This window comes from Agelaius phoeniceus, chromosome 1, assembly GCF_051311805.1.
Source record: "Agelaius phoeniceus isolate bAgePho1 chromosome 1, bAgePho1.hap1, whole genome shotgun sequence".
Taxonomy (NCBI): domain Eukaryota; kingdom Metazoa; phylum Chordata; class Aves; order Passeriformes; family Icteridae; genus Agelaius; species Agelaius phoeniceus.
In genome coordinates, this window is record NC_135265.1 from 107,343,102 (window position 1) to 107,365,423 (window position 22,322).

The 22,322-nt window shown below is 39.5% G+C and overlaps 1 protein-coding gene across 2 annotated transcripts in view; it reads left to right on the forward strand.

The window, feature by feature from the left end:
• LAMA3 (laminin subunit alpha 3) overlaps positions 1-22,322 on the forward strand; it is a 105,648-nt gene that overhangs the window by 44,166 nt on the left and 39,160 nt on the right. For both annotated transcript variants that reach the window (XM_077184850.1, XM_077184856.1), the window contains exons 23-39: positions 1,141-1,283; positions 2,532-2,632; positions 2,746-2,899; positions 4,249-4,409; positions 6,331-6,439; positions 7,912-8,009; positions 10,252-10,417; positions 10,845-10,971; positions 11,788-11,927; positions 12,299-12,414; positions 12,914-13,125; positions 13,935-14,139; positions 14,748-14,892; positions 15,687-15,827; positions 17,200-17,364; positions 20,269-20,370; positions 21,339-21,422. In XM_077184850.1, the coding sequence (XP_077040965.1) occupies positions 1,141-1,283; positions 2,532-2,632; positions 2,746-2,899; positions 4,249-4,409; positions 6,331-6,439; positions 7,912-8,009; positions 10,252-10,417; positions 10,845-10,971; positions 11,788-11,927; positions 12,299-12,414; positions 12,914-13,125; positions 13,935-14,139; positions 14,748-14,892; positions 15,687-15,827; positions 17,200-17,364; positions 20,269-20,370; positions 21,339-21,422 (2,369 nt within the window). The remainder of the gene's footprint in view (positions 1-1,140; positions 1,284-2,531; positions 2,633-2,745; positions 2,900-4,248; positions 4,410-6,330; positions 6,440-7,911; positions 8,010-10,251; positions 10,418-10,844; positions 10,972-11,787; positions 11,928-12,298; positions 12,415-12,913; positions 13,126-13,934; positions 14,140-14,747; positions 14,893-15,686; positions 15,828-17,199; positions 17,365-20,268; positions 20,371-21,338; positions 21,423-22,322) is intronic.

A 22,322-nucleotide genomic window follows, 5' to 3' on the forward strand; every position in this document is an offset into this window, starting at 1 on the left:
CTTTCAGTTCTGTACTTGAAAACTCTGAACTGTAGGTTTTATGAAGTTTTTAAAGAAGGGGTAGCAACACTTTGTTTTACTTGCCTTTAATATTCAGGTTTTAAATGTGGCTTTTGCCTTCATTCAATGAGTAGGGTTTGTTTAAAATGATGAGCCCAGTCTACCAAGTTCTGATTACAGACCTCAAAAACATATTATGCCTTTCAGACCTTGATAAAAGATAAGTACTCCATATCCTTTGAATGGTAGGGGCATACCAGGCCTATGTGTCTTACTATTCCTGCCTTATTGAGAGGAGTAAAGTTATAGATCCTTTTAGAGATTCAAGTAAGACAAAACCGAAGACTTCACAGACACCATTCAGCAGAGTGGCAGAAATTTGTGGCCATCACTGGCTTCCAATGTCTGGGACACAGGGAACCAGATTTGGTCTGTGTCCAGGGTCTTCAACAAGGAAACCTTTAATATTCATAACAGTTGATCCTCATGACTTCTATTTGACAAAACATACCACAGCTTTATTTCTGTAGTACATAGAGTCACAGAATTATCTGGGTAGAAGGGAGCTTAAAAATTATCCAGTTCCAGCCCCCTACCATGGGCAGGGACACCTTCCACTAGACCAGGCTGCTCAGAGCCCATCCAACTTGGCCTTGAACACTGCCAGGGATGGGGCATCCACAACTGGCCTGTCGTCTCTGTCTAGAAGTTATCTGTCTGTAAGTAAGCATTTTAGATGGTGCTGAGAACCTCCAACACCTGAAGTATTTGACTTAAAGTCACACGAGAATGTGTCAGTTGAATATATTGAGCGTCAGTGCAGAGAGAGGTTGAATGGAAAATTATGGAAGGGGAAACTGAAAAAGTGACCATTTCAGATATTTCAAAATTGGCCATTGCAGGGGCAGAACTCTGCTTTTCTGTACCAATTTGCTCAAGAGTAATAAGAATACAAGCAACAACCACTGCATAGCTCTGTGTCTGGTTGAGTGCATTGCTAATGCATGTTGACTGAAAATCATTGATCAACTCCTGTCAAACAAAGTTTAATGGACCAAATTATCAGTCCAGCCCACTAAGCAAGTAGAGACATTTACACAGTCACTTATGTTTTTTACTCGATTTTTTTTTTTCTGGCAGGGGCTGCTCAGAGCAAAGAGTTTGTCTTCCCACCCAGCAAGGAGCCAGCTTTTATCACAATCCCAGGAAAAAGCTCCACAGAGCCTTTCTCACTGGCTCCAGGCATGTGGACTGTCAGTATAATGGCAGAGGAAGTCCTCTTGGTAAGAAAACAATTGAGGAAAACAACTGCTTGAAGGTTGTCATGAAGTTACTGCTCTGGAGTTATTTGCTGGGAAGAACCTTGCAAGCAAGTGAAATTCAGCACTAGTGAAAGGAACAGAATACAATTATGAAAATTTACATTTCTCCCTCTTATTTCTTCTGACTTTCTCCTGCTCTAATTTTTCTTCTCCTTACAGACTTTAAGTCTTATCTGGAATCTGTACCTTCAAATGATAAGGTATTACTAACATACAGCACAAAGCATAAGTGCTCACAAAAATTAGTAATTTTTATGTATCCAATCTTGTGTCTAGAGCTTAGCTCAGCCAAGGCCTTAGTTTCTTGACAAAAAAATCTTCATAAGAGTATTGTAAAATGGGCTGCGTTATGAGCAGGTCAATTTCGGACTGCTTTTATCCTCCTGTCTTTTCTCTGCTTTCATTCACTGAAAAACTGAAAAATTTTCTAGCAGCAGTTCTAAGAAATTGCTAGAGAAAGAGAAATTGTTTGAGATGATCATTTATGAAAAACCTTAAATATGATCACAAAGACAGCATACTGAAACTCTTACATATTTCTTACAGGGATAAAAAGCAGTGTCTCCAGTCATTAAGCCTGGGGCTATGTTAAATTTATGGAATACTACATGAAGTGCTAATAAAGAGCTTGCACACATATTTGTTGCTGAAAGTGACAGTATTATTCTCCTGGGTTTTTTCACTAATACCTTTGAAAAGGTATATATTGATAATCTTAGCCCATCATGTTCTCACATTAACAGTTGTTATATTTAAGCTCTAATATATTAATTTAAGTAAGCAAGGCAGAACAAAAACTCACGCAGAGTTGAGATGTGTGCTTGTGACCCAGAGTTGAGATGTGTGCTTGTGTTTTGCACTCAGGGATGAAAACTGCAGGCATCTGGCTGTGTGTTACTGGGCTGCAGGGGAGCTCCCTTCAGTGCATTGTCTTGTACAACACATGATGGGAGAGTGGCTTCAGAGTTTCCCTGACCACAGGGCAGCTGCCTTCGTGCCGTCTTTCTGAAATTACAGAGTCAGGGAAACACATTCTGATGTTATTGGCCCAAGTAGTAACAGAAAAAGCCCCACCCACATTTTGCAGATACCTTCTGCACAAATTGTTTATGTGATTGGTTTCATTCATTGTTACTTTGTGAAAGCCTGGAGATGTTCTTTTTGTCATTATTTGAGTGCTTTAGCATTTATTGTATTCTTTGTTCTTAGGATTATCTGGTGCTGTTACCTAGTGATTACTACAAGGCGTCCCTGTTGCAGATCCGAGTTACGGAGCCTTGCACACATCCTGGGCCTGATTCAGCAGAACAGTCAGTAGATGTGCTACAGCCTAAACCACTGCCTTTGGTTTATTTTGTTATCATCCTGCTGCACTTGAAAACAATAATAATCCTGTGTTTTGTTTTTGTTTTTTTGGTGTAAGCTGCTTGCTGTATCAGCATCTGCCCCTGGACAGATTTTCCTGTGTCCTTGGCTCAGAGGCAGTGCATTTCAGATATGGGGGAGAATCCAGAAGAATACCTGTGCAACAGCCAGCTCCCAATCTGCCAGTGATGGCCCACATCACTGGAAGAGAGGTCAGATTCCTGCCTGCTAATTGCAGTCCCATCTGTGCTGTTGACTATAAACCTACTGGACTAAAATGCTTGCAGATTTACAGCTCAGGATTTTCAGATCTTAACACATCCCTAAAACTGACTCGGCACCAAGCTCTGCATTTTACACAAAACTATGTAAAAGTATCAGTGTAGGCAGATTTCTAACTGTGACTGGAGTGGACATTCCATTCTGGCAAAAGCATTTCATTAAATAAAAATACTTCTCCTTTAGGCATACTGTCCTGTTCAGAAGAAATGACATAATGATTTGTCAGCAGAAATGGCATACATACATCACTCTAAATTAATCTTTTTTTTCTTAAATAGCTACACTTAGGTAAAATGTTTGCTTTTACTGAAAAACAAGCAGAAGCCATTATGCTACTGCTGTAGGTCCTTTGAAAGCAAAGCATGTTTTAGGAAATGAAAAGGTCTACTAGAATTGTGTTTGGCAAAAAGTAAGGTATTTTACCAAGTATGTGATAGTGATGTAAAATGATTATGGCCTCTATTACTGTGCTTGGATAGTTCTTTTAAAAATATCAAGTACAGCAAGAATACTCACATGCCACAGGGTCTGGTGCTTCATCACTGATGCATGTGCAAAATTTACTGGTATGAATAATTGCAGTGAAGTCAAGAGGGCTGTTGACAGAATTATTTACATGTTTAAGTGTTTGTAGCCTAAGGAAATACTGAGAAAAATTTGAAAATAATTATGTAGTCAACTGAAGCAAAACCTTTGTAACCACAGCACTTTACTACTTAGAAATATTTTGCATCAAATATTGTGTTAACCACTTTGTGCAAGAAACCGAAAAGAAAAACTTGATGCTTCAAAGTGCTGTTGTTTGCTGGAGAAGATGCTTTCCCTCTTCAGGGAGTAGGGAATCAAAATACAGCATTGCTATAGTAGGAATTTTGTGTTCCTGGAAATATTTTTTTCAGTGGAGAAGTAAACTCAGTTTTTGTATGTTGTTAAGGATAGCTTAGAGATGATGGTGACAATTTTTTAGCATCATAACATTTCTTTCCTTTCTGCTGGGAAAAGAGAAATATTAGTATAGCAATTTCCCAGGGTTATTTTACAGCTTTCCTAGAACAGTTATAATGGCAGCTATTTCTTGAACTTGTTTGACTCTTATTAGAGGACAAAGTGATATTTATAAGCATTGTTTGCATTCTGCTAGGTGTCTTCTGTTGAAGCACTGCAGGACTGGCTCTGGACTAATGCTGACCAGTCCGAAGAGCAGGAAATGGGAGCTTCCTGCAAGAAAAGGGAGTGAAAGATTTAACTCCTTTTTTTTTTTTCAATTCTTTTGACCCAGGTCAATTTAGAGATGACCATAAATGTTCCTCAAGTGGGTCGCTATGTTCTGGTTTTTGAGTATGCCAATGAAGAGGATCAGATAAACACTGCAGAGGTAACAGTGCATAGCCCTGGACCTGTCACTGAAGGCAGACTAAGAATATACAGTTGTAAATACAGGTAAGAATTTCTGAAGTAATCACTAAATGGTTAAATAAGCATTTGGATAGTAATTATACTTTTTTATATATTTGAGTTCATTTTATGATGTAGATTTTTCAAATTCTAGGGTGATTTAAAAGCAAGTGCAGGATTCTGTGGATTTTGTAGAGGTTTTTAATTCTCTTTGTGCAGTCAGCTCATTAAATATTGCTACTGCTTCAATGAATTGTTTTCCTATTCAAAGGGTTACTTTTATATTTATGTTTTTAAATCTTATAAACTACTAATCCCCAAGTCCAGTGGAAGAGCATCACTGTTGGCTGCAGATGCCTGCACTGATTTTCTTCAGTTAAAATTGTGTCCAAGGGCTTTGGCTATAAAAAATGTAGCAGCTAGTGTTACAAGAGTATTCCCACCGTTTCTAACAAGATTTGCTGAAGCAGAAGTGTAAAGGTCTCTGAAATTCTGCCTGTAGCTATCCTCTGGCTCTTAGGCTGTAGGCAAGGTCTTCAGCCAAATGCTTCTTTATCCTTTAATGAGGTTACTGCAGATGTTTCTGCACAAGAGATTTTGCCTGAGTGAGATTGTCTTTAACACTTGAGCACCTCAGCTTATTTTGAGCCCTTGGGAGAGCCTGCCCAGGGCCAGGGGACTACAGACATGCAGCCTTTACTCCCATGAGCCAACTGCTTGGCAGAATGGAGGCTTAGGGATATTCAGGATGAAATTGCTCAGTAAGAAAAGTCATTTTCATCAGCATGTTTGTGATACAGAGCACAGCCATGTGGAGCAGTGACCTTGTCAGGTTATTGCTGGGGAAAGCTCTTATTTTAGCCTGTTAAATAACACTTTGAGCCCCAAACTTCTTGCTATAAATCTTCTGTTTTATTGGGGTTTTGGTGGTTTTTTTCTCCAAAACACATTTTTTCCCACATTTTATGGGCTGATTTTGAACGTACTTGTTTGTTTATATGATACATTGGAAATGTGTTCATGGAAATACAAAGAAAGCCCTTGCTGCTTTAATGTAGCAATGCAGCAAATCCCTTCTGCAGGCATTCTGCCTGAACTGAGTGGTCACATGGTGAGTGAGCTGCTGTGTCATCTTTCCCAAACAGGAAGTCTCTTCTGATAAAAAATAAATCAAGCAATGACATAGTGAGGTACATGTAGATAACAGTAACTTGTAGAATTTGTCATATATTGTGCCAGACTTTCTTACAGCTCAGTGAGCTTGAATATTCCAAATAAAACATGGTAAGAGAATAAAACATCACAGGCTTTGAGCAAATCATGAGTAAGGGACCTACATTTCTCTAGTTGTATGTGTCCCTAGCCCTGAGCTGACCTTTTTTCTGATATATGCTTTAAACAAGAGTGAAAATTCCATAATCTCTGGTTTCTAGAGGAGGCAAACCTGTTTTTTCACTTGCATTGAGGAGTATCTCAGCACACAGAATAGCTTCCTAAGATCAGGCCTTGCCCAGCTGCCACTGTGTGTGCAAGAGCTGCTGATTCACATCCTCAGAGGCACATGGCAGTGGTGGAAAGGAGCTTACACCCCAAGGAGCATGGTCCAGGCAGGAGAATACTAGTTACACACATGTTACACAGTGTGAAAATGTCTGCAGGTAGCACCTATGTGTGGCTGTCTGTCTACATCCTACTTAAGCCAGTAGCTCAAATGGGTGTCTGAGCTGAGATCTGGAGGCTTCAGCTCTAACCCTCCCAGGATAAGCAGTGCTTTGTACGTGGTGGATCCTGTGTCTCACTGGTGAGGACAGTGCATGTTCTGCAGTGGCCACAGGCAGGTTAGTCATGGTCCAGCAGCAGGGCCAGGTGCTGTGGCTGGCCTGCAGCCAGGCAGTGAAGCTAGGTGACAGCCTAAACAACATGGCAATGCCAGCAGGCTCATCTTTAATCCTGCCTCTTGTCTCAGTTTCCTTTGTCGCAGCGTTGTAGTTGATGACAGGAACCGTGTCGCAGCCTATGACCTTCTAGCGGACACAAGGATACGTCTGAGGGCGTCATCGAGTAATTTTCTTCTGGTAAGTTCGCATTTCCTTTTCTTTTTGGTCATACTTGTTCCTTGTGGGGTAAACAAAGATATTTGTCTCCCTGTGTTCACATTCTGTAAGGGAACATGTGAAATTATGTATGTTAGATGCTTGACTAGACATGTTTTATATACACCCCAGAATGCTGAGGCACACTTGTCAGCTCCAAAGACAAAGAGAACTTTGCCTTTATTGGCAAGGTTTTTTCCAGCTTTCTTGTGCTTTGTTTCAGTTCTCCTCTCACTTCTACAAGTAAACTTTAGAGGAAACATATTCTGGTAGCTTTTATACATAATCTTTTATTGTCTTTTTTGTTTTTCTTTTTTTCTAAATCCTCAAAGCCCATGTGGGAGTTTCCCATGTCTCTTACAAAATTCAGGTAATAAATGCATTTATTTCAGGTAATAAATGCATTCATTAATCATATAGCTTTTAGGTATTTTAAATAAAAAGCCTTCACTGACCTCTTTTGGCCACACCAGGAATAAACTTTTCTGGAGACTAAATTTTCTTATGTGTGGTTTCTGCTTTCTATTTTAGAAACACAAGGTTTGTTAAAATCTTGAGCTCCAGCCCAGCTAGTAACAACTAGTAGAACTAACAGTTGATACATGCTTTCTTCACTTCATGAGTCAGTGTAAACTAATACCATTTACATTTTCTGTTAGCTTCCTGCAGCAACTGCTGTGCTAACAAGATCCAACCTTCACAATCTTAAATTGTAAAGTCTGCACTTAGCAAAAGATGGAAAGGGGAAAAGAAGTGCTTCTGGTGTGTAGACACTGATTATGAAGTCAATGGCAGCAGTTTTGGGATTAAAGACACTCATGTGTTCCCTTCATGCAGAGCAGAGAGGCAAATGGGAGCCACCTCCAATGCTTTCCTTTATGTCTTTACCACCATGGGTACAGCAGGACTACCACAGATTCATTTGTTCATGTCCACTTTTAGTTAAAATAAAAATTCCCATATGAGGTCTTGCTTCTTTTGAAATGAGTTCTGAATCCTGGGTGAGAAATCCTGGTGTCACTTAAATTCACTCCTATGGACTTTGCACTAGCAAGTGTTTGTGCCTTTATTTGAGAGAGTCTGGGAGTTCCCTCAGGGTCCAAAAGTCTCAAAGAGCTTTTCCCTCCTACTCCTCTACATTCCTTGCCTTGCTTCTCAGCCTTTGAGCTGGTCTTCTGTCTTTCCCTTTTCCACATATGTATGCTTAGCTTTTAGTTATGTCTCTCCTGAACAGCCAATATTCCCTTGACAAGGACAGAAAAATGCTATTTAACCCTGAGGCATTGAGTTGCAGGGAGGTAAAAGGATCCAAAATCTTGTGGGAGGTCTATGACAGAATATGGCTTTGGGCTCATATCTCCCTATGCTAAAATTAGGCTTCATCCTTCCTGTTCAGGCCTGGCCCTGTTATTTATGATATTAATTGTTAATTGTGCCTTGTGCTTGTTTTTCAGCACAAGGTTTGCATTATATCAGCTGAAGAATTTTCTCCAGAATACGTGGATCCTAAAGTACAGTGCATAGCTGCTTACAGGAGTAACAGTGATGGAAGGTAACTTGCTTGGTTTTATCCTTCCTATTATCTGAGGACAAACCTTGAAAGGTAGAATAAATAGTGTTTTAATTTTTTTGAGTGGAGCTTTACTCAGTGACTCACAGGTGATTTGTAGGCCACTTCTGTAAAGTAGTCTTTGTAAAGAAGCTGAAATGTTAGTGTCAATCTATACAGTCTTTGCACAGAATTTTGTTGATAAGAGCCTATTCCTAGCCCATCTGAACTTCCCAGTGCTGATGTGTGAGAAAACATATATCTTTCACATGCCATCCAGTAGGACAGGTGTCCAAGCTGGAAAATCATTCCTAGTTTAGTGGCCTGAAATACTTACTGTTCCATCTGAAGTTTTCTTCTGCATGTTACTGCTTCAGCTGTCCCAAAACAGCTTTAATTTGTCACTAGGTGTGGGATGTGACTGCCCTTTCAGGCACAACTTGGCAGCCTCAAATTACTCAACATGAAAACTCCTGCTTCCCAAACAAGCCATTCCCTTTTCCCTGTCATAGTGGGGCCCCTAGGGTAGGTGTGCCCTCATCATTCACCTCACACAGTAACACCAGCTGATCCTTCCTCTCCATCATACTTTATAGGACCAGTAATTAGGGGACTCATGTACTGCTTGGTTAATCCAGGCTGACAGCTCTTCTCTTGCTGTGAAGATCTGAACCTGAACCTTGCCTTCCCCAGTGGTCAAGTTTGGGATCTGCAGAGCATCTCCTCTGTCCTGTTGAAGCTCTTCCCCTCCCTGTCTTTTGTTCTTTGGGACAGAGTGGAACTGTCACTGCAGCTTCCAAATTAGGGACCTCAACATTTCAGTGCCTGCTGCACTCCCTAGGATGTGCCTCGTGATTCCTACTCCTAAAGCTTTTCTTCCTACTGATCTAGCAGTGGGAAGGATCTCAAAATAAAAGTGAATGTCATTTGCAGGACTTAAGAGTCAAAAAGAGTTGGTGATTTGGTCTAATAGTTTTCCAAATGGTAGCTTGTAATATAATGGTTGAATTGAAACAGAAAGCAGAAAAATCTGGGTAGTAAATTGGATAAAAACATGTGACTGTGCTTGGTTTCCAAACATGCATAGCATTGAATCACAGCTTTAATTCTCCTGCTCATTGTTACCACTGAGAGCAGCTTTCTAAGACTGAAAATACTTGTCCTTCCACCAGATTTATTTTGCAAATACAGGCATTTATATTTTAAGTAAAACAGGGAAAGATGAGTGAAAAACATGATTCGAAATAAAATAAATGTAGAAACTTACATATTTGACTTTGGTTTTGTGTTAGGTATTTTTTTAAACTCTTGATAAATTAGCGTTTTTTAGTGTAGGTTTTTGTTTTGTTTTTGTTATCTGCCAGCATTTTTGCTTTCCTGAAAGTGTTTTAAGTTCATCAAATTGGAAGATGCAGAGGCTTGGTTCAGTTTAACAGTATTGTAAGTGGATGCTGCATGTGATTTCCCACACAGGCCTGGCAAATACATCTCAGTTCTGAAACATACTTGCAATTCCAGTTCTGGATCAGTCTTGATTCAAGATTAATCATTGTCTGTTGAGTACTTACTAGAAGTGAATAAATACAGCCAGGAAACCCCCCAAAATATTTTATCCTGCAGTCTTGGAAAATTCTTCTCTAAATCCCAGAATTAATTATGCCAAGGAAGAAATAGTTAAACACAGCAGTGAATGAATAAGAATGCTTTGAAGGAATACTGTTATTTATTTTGGCTCCAGTTCTACAAATATTTGAGTATATACTTAACTTCTAAATACTTCAGTAGTCCCATTGACTTCAGTGGGAAAACTTGCATGTTTAAAGGATCCTCCTATGTAAATATTTGTAGAACTGAGAATTCAATATTAGTGCAGATTCTAGTGAATGTAACTAGCTGGATTAACTAAAATGTATTTAATTTTTAGTGCTCTTGATTCCCTTAAGTTTCCTCTTCCTCAGCAAATTCTTTCCACTGAAACCTAAAGTTATGTGAATTTTGTGTGAATAAAATCAGTTAATACATTAAAAGTGTACACACTTTCCCGTTCTTATGGAAGTTAAATCCATACTTCTTGTTTTCATTTACTTTCTGATCATTCATAAAGAATCCAAATAGGTACAGGAGTTATTATTGCATTATCAATTATAATATAGCCTAAGACATTGACTTTAAGTCAGCAGCCTTTTCTGTTATGATTAAGACTTTCTCCTGGCCCCAAGGATAATTGCTGTGGTTCTGTGTTTAGTGCAGCATGCATTCCCTCAGTGTTTGAGACTCCACCAGGAGCTTTGGTTTTGAATGCATTCAAAGATGGGAAGATTTCTGAAGTGCAGGAGAATATACTCCATGATCCATTGAGTGCCATTTTACCTGCTGGTTCAGTTCATGGAGTCACCTTGACACCATTGCAGGTACCTCGTATTTTGAAAACTTTGTTTTGCAAGTCACAAGGTATGTTCTTAGTAAAGTTAAATAGATGAAATTCTGTAAGATAATAAAAGGTGGATGATGTGGTATGATGAAAACGTTGCAAACTAAGTAAGCCACAGAGACAATAAAAAGAATGGTGGTGGGGGGGGAACCCCAAATACCAGTTTTTTTCTGGACTACACAACAGTTGTACAGACTGCAGAAGAATGTTAAATGTGCTTGGCAGGCAAACAGAACATGCAGTTGTAATGCCATTTTCCTTGAAGAAATTGAACTTGCTGAGAGATGCTAAGCCCCCTCTTTTTCACTGCTGGTAGGGGGCACTGAGCACAGCTGGTAAGCCCAAGAATGTTTCACAAAACAAATCTATTCTGTGATTTAATACCAGAGCTGTTCTTGTTTCTCCAGAACCAGATCACCTTGAGTGGCAGAGTGCCCCACTTGGGCCGATACGTATTTGTGGTACATTTTTATCAGCCGGCACATCCAATGTTCTCTGTGCAAGTCCATGTGAATGCAGGACATGTGTGGTCAGGTAGGCATCTGAATTTGACCTAACCCCTTTCTTTTCTTAGCATTTTGGGTTATGGAGCTGTGTTGGCTTGACCCTGTATGGACACAAGGTGCCCAAAGTTTCAAACACTTTGCTTCCACCTTTCCCTTTTTCCTGAGCTCAGCTTTGCTCCCAAATTTGTCCAACTCCTCCCACTGAGTGGCACATGGGTACAGAGAATGTGGGCTGTACTCCGCTCATCACAGGTTGCCTCTGTTCCTCCCTCAGTGAGGGACTGCTCACACTATTCCCATGCTTTAGTGTGGGATCCCTCGCATGGGAGACAGTCCTCCACCAGCTTCTCCAACATGAGTTATTCTCCTGGTCTGCAATTCCTCACTAATTTCTCCAGTGTAGGTGCTTTTCATGGGGTCACAAGGCCTGCTAGGAGACTGCTCCAGTGTGGAATTCCCAGAGGTTCACAGACCCTATTTGGGCATCCACCTGCTCTTGAGGGGGTCTCCTCCACAGGCTGCTGGTGGATCTCTGGTCCAGCACCTGGAGCTCTCCTTCACTGGCCTGGTGACTGCAGATTTGGTTCTCTTGCATGCTCTCACTCTTCTCTGTGGCTGTACCTGCTGTTGAGCTGGGGTTTTCCCCCTTTGTTAAATGTGTTATTCCAGAGGCTCTACCATGGTCAGATGCAGCCTTGGCCATTGTTGGATCTGTCTTGGAGCTGACTGGGATTGGCTCTGTGGGACATGGAAGAATGTTCTTAGAGATTTTCATAGAACCCACCCCAGTAACCTTCTGCAATCAAAACCTTCTCACATAAACCCAATACGTTTTTTCTTCTAGGTACTTTTAATGCTTCATTCTGCCCTCATACTTCTGGCTGTCGGGTTCAGGTGGTTGCAGCAAACCAAATTGAGCTTGACATTTCTGAAGCCATGGTCTCTGTTACAGTGATAATACCGGATGGAAGAATGCTGGTTCTGGTACGTGTATTACGTAAATGTACTTGAAAATGTTATTCTCAGTTTCACCATTCATTTACTGATAGATGCAAAGATAAAATCCAAAAAGAATAAATTTGTTAATGTTGTGTTTCAGATTTTTAGGATCTTTTGCACTGCTTTTATTTTAAATTTTTAAGATATTCTGCACTGTTTTTGTTGTACACTGCTTGTAGCATCACAACTTTGAGGGCAGTATGCAAAGTTTATTTTCTTATTTTTGGTTAAAATCTTAAAGGTTTTGAAAAATTCCAGAATGCATAATGAAGCAACATTTAAATATGTAAATGCCTTAGCTTGTGTCTTTTTGTTTTTCTCTGAAATGTACAATTTAGCTTTCTTATTGTTTTAAGGAAAATATCTTAGTTGTTCCAGCAGACACCTACAGTTACACAATTCTTGACAAAAAGACAGTGGACAAGTCATTTGATTTTATCAGCCAGTGTGGAGGAAACAGTTTTTATATTGAGTAAGCATCACTTTCTAAAACACTGAACATTGACAACAAACTGGGAATAATATTACTTTTACTCTGCGTTAAAGAGCTGCCTTAAATCCCTATAATTGTGCTACATTAAAATGCTTTTCACAGCTTATGCTAGCCCATTGAATTTCCATGAGTCATTTTTCCATGACTTTCTGTTGCAAATGCATTGTAAAGGTAGAGCTTTATTGCTCACAGTACAAAAGAGGAATATGTCATCTTCCTGTCTTTGGTATTTCCATCTTTGGTATTTGGTATTTTGCTTGGCATGTCTGAACTGATACAACTAATCCACACTTGCTATGATAAAACCTCTTACCTGCATGTTCAAAGCTATTCACCCTGATTTAATTAAAGTATATCCTTGCATGTGTGCTGATGCCATCCTTATGTCAAACTGCTTGAAAGACTGAACCACTGCAAAGCACTCTCATAGCAATCCTGAGTGCCAGCACTTAAATGATTTATATTCCAATTTAAACAGCCCAGAACGATCATCAGCCTTCTGTAAGGACTCTGTGAGGTCGCTGGTGGCTTTCTACAACAACGGAGCCCTGCCATGTGATTGCCACAGTGCAGGTGCCACCAGCCCTACGTGCAGCCCCCTGGGAGGGCAGTGTGCTTGCAGACCCAACGTCGTCGGTCGCCAGTGCAGCCGATGCCAAACTGGCTACTATGGATTCCCGTTTTGCAAGTGTAAGTATGTGCTTGCACTCCTTCAGCTCCTGGCCTGGCCACCTGCTGAATCCTCTGAATTTGCTGCAGGTGTACTGCTGCCTGACTTTTCTTTGTAGAGCCTGATCCTGTGAGAGGCTGGTCAGGCTGTTTTAGCTTTACAATAGCATTAGCTTCCAGTTTAAGGCAGAAGAAATCCCATTCCCCTAAAGCACACCTAGCTCGTAGTGAAGTGACCCTTTGCATGTGTTGTCTGATCAGGTGTAGTAGGCTTACAGCTGAACTGGTTAAAATCCATATTGCCACTATTCCCGTGAAATGGATTTTTTTCTGCGCTGATTGCTAAATCATTTCCAAGTTGTTAATGGTTAATCCCATTTTACACCTTCAATCTTTTCCATAGATAACCAGAGACACAGCATTCCTAATTCCTCAAATTCTGATGTTAATAACAACAACAGATCTATGCATTACACCAACAGCTCAGCTGCTTTCATAGATACTATACTTGATGTTTATAAACATTGCTTTATAAAAGTGGTGCCCTTGACACCAAAACTAATCCTTGGCAGTTTTGGCAAGTGATAAACAATGTCTGTGGTGAAGTTAAGCAGCCCATCCATGGAAAAGAGCCAAGCATTAAACCTGCTCTTTGAAACTATTGTTGCAGTCACATAGTTGGTTTCTATGACCCTGAGCTTTAAACTAGTGAGAGAAAAGAGTCATGTTTTCTATACATAAAGGTTGTGTGTATTTGTTACATATTCAGTAAGAGTTGATTGTTGTAAGATGAGATGTGACTGATTTGTGGAACAATTTCTTTGATCTAGTATGCAACTGTGGGCAGCGTCTTTGTGATGACTTGACTGGTAAATGCATTTGCCCTCCACGAACTGTGAAGCCAAAATGTGAAGTGTGTGAGAAATACTACTTCAGCTATCATCCCCTTGCTGGCTGCAAGAGCTGCAACTGCTCAGAAAAAGGAATTGTTGATGTGGCAAACCCAGAATGTGATAAAACCAGTGGGCAATGCAAGTAAGTTTGGGTTATGTGTGTTAACAACAAGGCATGGATGGTTTGCTTCAATGCTCTTTTCAGGTGTTTGGAGAGGTAATGGGAAATTTAAGTTATTCACTCTTCAGTGTGAGCAAAATGGATTTTACCCACTGTGAACTGTTGTAAACTAACCCAAGCTTTGTGGGTGATTGAGGTCTCTGTAATTATTCATATACTTGCAATTTCCCATTTTTCTGTTACCAGGTGCATGCCTTGATTAATGCCCAGGCACATTTTCCAGCTATAAATATTCTTCCAGCTCTGCTTACCTATATTCAATGTTTTACACCTTGGCATACAGAGAGAGTAGTTCTGCACTGCGAGCGCTGAATAGCTGCAGAAGTCTAATTCTATTGTGAGCATTTTTATCCTTCAAAGTCAAATCCATTCCTACTCAGTTCTGTGGCCATTTATAACGTCACACTATTCAAAATCTGAGAACAATACTAACCTTTTCTCTGTGGAAGTCATAAAGTTGTGTCACAGCCATGCAATCCCTTCGAATATCCACCTACCTGTTTTATTTTCCCTTCCCTGCTCCATTCCTACCTCCCTTATTGATTTTCTCTCCTTTGTGTTTGATAAAGATGCAAACCAGGAATAAAAGGCCGTCGGTGTGATCAGTGTGCTCCTGGAACTTATGGTTTCCCTAACTGTGTGCCATGTAGCTGTAACAGAGATGGAACAGAGCCAGATGTTTGTGATCCCCAGACAGGAATTTGTCTTTGCAAGGTCAGATAAATCAAATTACTTCTGCATTCACAAGCATCATTTGCATGCCAGTGACTATTTCTTATATAATGGGGTGAATAAAATGAGTTTATCAGTAAATTTTCAGCAAAAATTAAATGCAGCTGTACGAAGCCATCACACTTTGCTGTATGTGCACAGATTATCATGGTCACATTAAATACAATTTTTTAATGGCTTCAATATCTGTCAGTTATACAGGTGGTCTTAGTTTTTGCAGGATGTTAGAGAGCTGCAGAGTGGGTGCCCATTGAGTCACTGAAGCAGTCTGTATGTACCCTGCACAGATCCACTTTATCCATCTGCATCTTGCCTTTTGGATGTTAACCAAGTCCCATGCTTTTTTTAGCCATATTATGTCAGTTGACATTTTACCACATCATTATAGCTAGGAAATCTTCTTTTGTTCTGATCTGCATAATTAAATGCGATAAATGTGAACTTTCACAAGTGACCTTTTATATTGTGGGTTTGCAAAAGCCAGCAGGAGGGTTTTGGCAAGCAAGTTACCAGCTGTCTCTGACTAATATTTATTACTCAGTGGTTCACATTTCAGATTATAAACTGCAAAGAAAGCTTACGAGATAGCCTCCAAGACAGTTTTATTTGCATTTGTAATATAGCCTATCCAGACAACCACGTATTTTCATTCATTGGTTTCTGTACACTTAAATATACGTTCTTTCAGAAGATTTGTTTCATATGCAGGAAATTTCGGGGACCTCAGCAATGCAAAAAGAAAAGCACTGAAATTTCTTTGAACTATGCCCTAACAGGAGAATGTTGAAGGTCCAGCGTGTGACACTTGCAGACCAGGATCCTTTTATCTGAACCCTTCTAATCCCAGGGGATGCACACCTTGCTTTTGTTTTGGGGCAACCAGCAGCTGTCGCAGCACGGATCGTCGTAGAACCAAGGTGTACCAAAGATCTTTTTTCTTTTCTATCATGAACTTACACTTGTTCCATTGAGGAAATTTCAGATTTCTTCTAAAGTTGAAAGTATATTTTATTAGCTTCTAAGGATGAGAAATATTCTCCAAGCAATTCTCCAAGTACAGCTTCCTCAAGATTAGGAGTAGTCTGAAAGTGCTGTTCAGCAGAAATGGCTCTTTTAACCTGTTTGTTTACAAGTCACTAGTTGGACTGAAGTTGAGCCAGCCTTTATCTTGCTTGCTTTATCTTCAAACTCTTATGTCATCATTGAAGTCAATGATCTCCTTCAAGATGATTTGATGAACACATATCATTTTACATATCTGTATTATATAGATGCATTAAGAATTGTGTGACAGATTCTATGGAGATTGTGAAAATTGTCTTTCTTACCTCCTTGTAAAAGAGACATGACATCAAGTGTGAGAAACAAAGATTTTAGTAGCATAAATGGCTGTAGGCTGAAAAATCATGTGACTGGGGAAAAAAAGACTGAAAAAAAGGCAACAGCTGCTTGAAAAAAGGCAAGAGAAAGGAAGAAAAGAGGAGAGCTGGAGTGGTGTATGAGGAGTTTAGTTTAGGTTTAGACATAGACTAGATACAATCCAGATTGTGCCCTTTACTGTTTACAAGCAAAAGGTGAAAATGTGGCCTAAGTGAAATCAGTAAAAAACTTCCTCTAGTCATTACTTGTCCTCACCAAAAACTGTTAATGAAAACGTGTCTATTTTTTTTGGTTTTTGCTATGGCCAGTCAAGGGCAATTCACCAGAACCCAGAACTGTTCTGGTACATCATACACATTATGCTCTCTTTCCTCCAGCATAATGATTAAAAAAAAGAGGCATAGTCTTTCATGAAACAACAGCCATAAACATAAAATGTGCTTTAAAGAGGCGGAATATTAGGCTATATTGCCTGCCTCTCTAAAATGTCATGCAATGCCCCCTCCCTCACAGTTAACCTGTTCCAAACTCTGTCTTTGAGAGACAAAGATTTGATTCTGGAATGGACTTTAGAAAGCATCTCCAAATTATATTCTCGGGTTTGTGTGCACAATTCCTATTACTCCCAGAAGGCTATGTCTTCCTGTGGCTGAAGACAGAATTTAGTTTCCAGGTGACAAACCAAATGCCTGCATCCCAAGTAGCTTTGGCATGTCTTCTTCATATTTTCACTCTCTTTTGAGGTCCATGGAATATCCATTGTTCAAAGACTTCAGGCTGACTCTGAAGGAGTTGGATCTCATCTAAGGGAATTAAAGCTGCTAAACAATTTTTTCTTGTTACTTGGTGCTGGTCAAGTTTTAACAAAGGACGAGGCAAACTTTTGGTTTCCTTTATGTTTTTCATTAGTTTGTGGATATGAGGAACTGGCGCTTGGAGGCAGTAGATGAACATATGGACATTCCAGTCACTTTCAATCCAGTCAGTAACAGTGTGGTGGCTGATGTTCAAGAATTGCCAGCTTCTGTGCGAAATTTGTACTGGAAAGCACCACCATCCTACCTGGGAGAGAAGGTAAATGCCATTTAACTCTTCTGGTTTAGTAACATGTAATCATTTCTTTACCAGTGTCATTGATAGTCTCATTGTTTTTCTTAGATAAGTTTGTCTCTCTTCACTCGTCTCTCTTACATGTCATGTAAGGAATCACACCATTTTACTTCTGAGTATGGTTTTGAAATTAACCAATAACAGAGAATTAATCATATTGCTTGGTGCCAGACAGGTCTTAATGTGAACAGCATGATCAAGAACTCAATGGCTCCAATGTCTCAAGCAGGTGGTACCTTCAGCTGTTTTTCTGATGCCCAGAACATGTAGAACTTGCCAATGTGGCTGCTCTGAAACCCAGAACATGTAGGGCTTGTCAATTCTTTAGATTCTCTAGAGTATATCCTGGGCAGATTTCCAAAAGAGTAAAAGCTAATTATGTGCTCAGTGGCACACAAAAGCCCCCAGCATTTTGCTTTGGATATGCTCCTTGGGAAGAAAATCAACTGGTTTTCTACCCTTTGTGTTTCTTGGGCTGGTGGCTGCTCTGTCGGTCCGTGCATGGGAGCAGCCTTCTGCTCATGGTTAGTGCCATCAGCGTCTCAGCTTGAGGATCACACTGACCAGAGGACTTTGCTAATGGTGACTTGCAGGCCCAGAGCCCCCCTCTTTGGAGCTCTGACAGTGCCAATACTTACCAGCCCGTTGCAGGACACACAGGCTTTTCAGATGTGATCCTACTGACACACAAGAGAAAAGAAATGGTGTAGACACCAAGACATGAAAGATGGTTCCATTTTTGAAGTTTTTCCTAGTCCTTATTTTAGAGACTAGAGCAGTATTTTTCTTCCTGCTCTCCTATGCTCAGAGCTGTATATCTATAATCTCAGGTGAGTGGCACATTTAGTTTGAGTGCTTTTTCTTGACATTCTAAAGATTCTTATTTCAGTGCCCACAAATTATTTTTGAAAGGAATTTCATATTAAAGCACACATTATCACCTGCAGTGTTAAACCAAAAGTACTTTTGTTGTTCAGTAACAAGGTATAAAGCAGGCAATAACCCTTTTTAAACACAGCTGATGTGTTTTAAGATCAGTGCTGACTTATGTTGCATGTCCCAGTACCTGCCTAGGTCCTAGGCCTGCCATTACTTGCTGTTATTTACAATGACAGCACTGCAAATAAAATAGTTCTAATTTGGGTTTTGCTTTTGCTGTATGCAGTGTATGAGTGTATATTTTAGCACAGGCAATACTGCAGTAATGAAAGTCCCACCAAAATGCTATCTAGCTGTGAGTTTACAAGTTCATAAATTTACCAATTATTAATGTTATTGTGTTTGGAAATGTCAGGGTTTGGTCTGCTTCCAGTGATAGCATCTCTTTTAGAAAATATGAACAAGATCTCTTCAGCTATTTTTCTTTATGATGAGGGTATAAATACTGTTTTCCATTATCTGAAACCTTTAAACTGGTTTCACTAGAACATTTATATTTAGCAGAGTATATTTTCTTTCCTCCCTCTGTCTTTTGTTTACGAAGTTAAAAGGGAATCAAATATAAAATGTGTAGCAGTACGGAAACTAAGAGTAATTGAGAAATTCAGATCATGTTGTCCCCATTTTCTTTTGTGTTTTATCATTCTATATAACAGACCATTTTTGACATTAGAAAATAAATACTACAGAATACAGGGGTTAGTTTGTAACATCAATATCATCCTATAAAAAAAATTTATAAAGTAATTTAACAGCCTCTCAAATGGTGCAGTTCTGAAACATGTTAAATAGGAAATCAACTCTAATTTGAATTTTCTTTTTTTTTTTAAAAGAATTCATTTATACAGGGTGATTTGATTGTGTTGGCAAACTATAGACAATGTTCCAAATGATGCTTTTGAAAATGCAGTTGTGTGAGGAGAATAGCATTAATTACAGACCTATGATACACGGAACAAATTTAGTGTTGAGATGTCAGTATTTTATTTGAAATTCATCAGAGATATGCAGAGGAGTAGATCTTCCCTGTAGAAGAGCAGAACCTGACAAAGCAATTCTTCCATGACAAAACCAAGGATAAGATATAAGGGCAAATGAGAAAGGTGCAAACCAAAATAGGACATCCATGGCATAATGCCTGATTTCACTTGGTACCCACAAACCTTCCTTTGAAGCTCTTCTTGGAACAGAAGCTATCTAGGCTGTGCCTGGAGCTTCCTGTGCTCCCAGGGTGTTTTGTACTGAGTCCCTCACGCAGCACCCAGGGCTGTGCTGTGTTTGTTGGGTGATTCAACCGCAGTTGTGTCTGTTCTGGGCAGCAGCCCCATGTTCAGTTGGGTCTGAGGCCATCTGTGGTCACCTGTAGCTGGTTTCAGCTCAGCCTACAGGCACAGTCTGCTTACCACAGAGTTGATACCAGTAGAAATTCTGTCCTGAAGGTAGAACAAAGGAATCTTGATTGCATTCATGTTTGCAATAAGTTTAGAAAATGCTGGCTTTAAACCTGCTTATTCTGCCTTCTTTTTATCCATGGCTGTTTATGAGGTTCACCACCACTTTCACTGTCAGTCTGATGCCTGTTCTTGATGCACCAAATCTGCTTTGTACAGTCAGGTGAAGAACAATATTCATGTAACCATGGGATTTCTCCATGCCACAGGTGGTGTGAACCCAAGTATAAAAAAATCCCAAAAAACATGATGCAGGTAACCTTTCAGAAAACGGTATCTGCTCATGTCAGATACACACAGTAAACAAAATAGATAGTAACTTCTTCCAAACAGCAATATTTTCATATTTTTTCTAAAGAATGAAGAGTAAATGTGTTATTTATAGTGCTGGAAGATGAGATAAACTGGAATAAAAATTTACATTAATATCAACCAATAGTGCAGTAAAGCATATCTGGTCTTGTGCATTTTGTTACAGCTTTCTTCATATGGTGGCTTCCTAAGTTACCAAGTGAAATCTTTTGGCTTACCTAGTGAGGGCATGGTTCTTCTGGATAAGAAACCTGATATACGACTAACAGTAAGCTTTAAAATACTATTTTTTTTCCTATAAGCAGTACATGATTTTCATCTTACTAAACAACTATGGCAAATTTTGCTCTTATAGTGGACTTAACTATTAAAACATTACCTATTAAAACCATTAACTATTTCTATAAAAGTGATTTTACTTCATTTTGCTCAAAACCATCAACACATCTGTCTCTGTTGCCAAAGTAACATATTATTAAGCATAACTGATTTGCAGAGCAAGTAAAAAGATAAACCAGGATTTTCCCTGTAGAATGTGCCTGTGGAAAAAGAAAATCAATGCATTGCACACTTGTCAACAAGTATGGCCTCATCTCTGCAAAAGATGCCCTGGATTTCATGTGTGATTAATCTCATTTTCTGTGAGATTTTTTTCAGCATAAAACTAAGCATAATTATAAGACTTCAAGGAACTGAAACAAAAATGCAATTTAGGTTGACATTTTTTTAATTTAACCACTTTAGAGCCAAAATTGAAATCTTTAACTGTTTGTTGAGATTCTCAAGGGGGTGTTTTGTTTCCTCACACCATCAGAAATACCAATTGAATGCTCTAGGATTCTTATTGGGAAATGTACCTCATAAACTGCTACCATAATACCCATAGTTGCTGGTGCACCGGGATGCAAAGACGAGTGTTTCAGAATGTAAAACCATTCTTATTCTAAGGTAATAACTAGTTCCTTTGAAAGGTGATCAGCATTAATATGATTCTCTTGATGCTTTACTCGCAAACAAGGTTGTTAATAGGGAAGAGCAGTGAAAACCTTGCTGGCACCACAACACAGTGCTCATTATACCACTTTCCTGAGAAAAAGACGTACAGTTTTCCTAGTATTACTCAGTTTTGATACCCCAAACAACAGGATTAATGTGCTTCACCAAATGTTTTTGTATCTGAACACTTTCCCATAACAAGTAGTGAAACAGCAATGTTACATCCTCATTCTCACATAGGGCCAACAAATGGAAGTTGTTTTTATGGATCCCAACAACCCACTGCCTGATCGTCAATATTACGGCCGAGTGCAGCTGGTTGAGGTAAGAACTGAAAAAGGAATGGCCTTCTTTTCTTTCCAGAGTCACAGAAAAATGCACACATGCAGAATAGGTGCAGAAATACCAAATACTTGGTAACAGTGAGGAATATAAACTTAAACACTGTAGACCTTAACTATAAAGAACACTTTTTATCTCTCTTTACTGCCACATGAACCTGGGTTTCTGGTTCATGACACCTAATTTTAGCACCTCTGGGCTGGGCATCTTGTCCAATGTAGCTGTTAACATTCCCTCCGGGGCCAATGGAGTAATGCTGAATCAGTCCTCAATAGAAGGTGATTCATTGCAGCCACAGACTTTACTTAATAGGGATGGAATGAATTGTTATCTGTTTTCTTGGTGTCTAGGTACTAGTTTAGAATGGGGTGTCCAACATTCAGGTAGGTGAATTCAGCGAGGATTATTCCTACCTTAAACCTGTGCTCAGAAGGTTGAACTGGGTAATTTATTTCATATGCAGGCAAAGAGGATGTTTGTTTCTTCAAGCCAAATTCCATTTTCAGCAATGCTGAAAATTGATTAACAGCAAGAAAACCCTGAAAGATTGGGTTTCTAGGATTTCATTTACTCTTAAAAATAAAAGCATTTTTCTTCACGTTTTTATGGTTTGATGGATGATATCTCAAAGAAAATTGGATGACCGAAGATGCTGCTATAGGCTTCTTCACTTTTTAATACCTCAAAGCCATACTTACCTTGCACAGTCAAAGCTACAGCCCTTTCTTCATACTCATTATTTTTTTTTGCATCCATTCTGTGTCTATTCTCCTGGACTCTATTGCCCCACACCAGCTGGCACTAGACAAGTCTACTCCAGCATGTTTTCTCCCTTTCTCTGTCCTCTGGTCTTCTCTGAAGCTCCTCTTTCAAGCAGCTGCA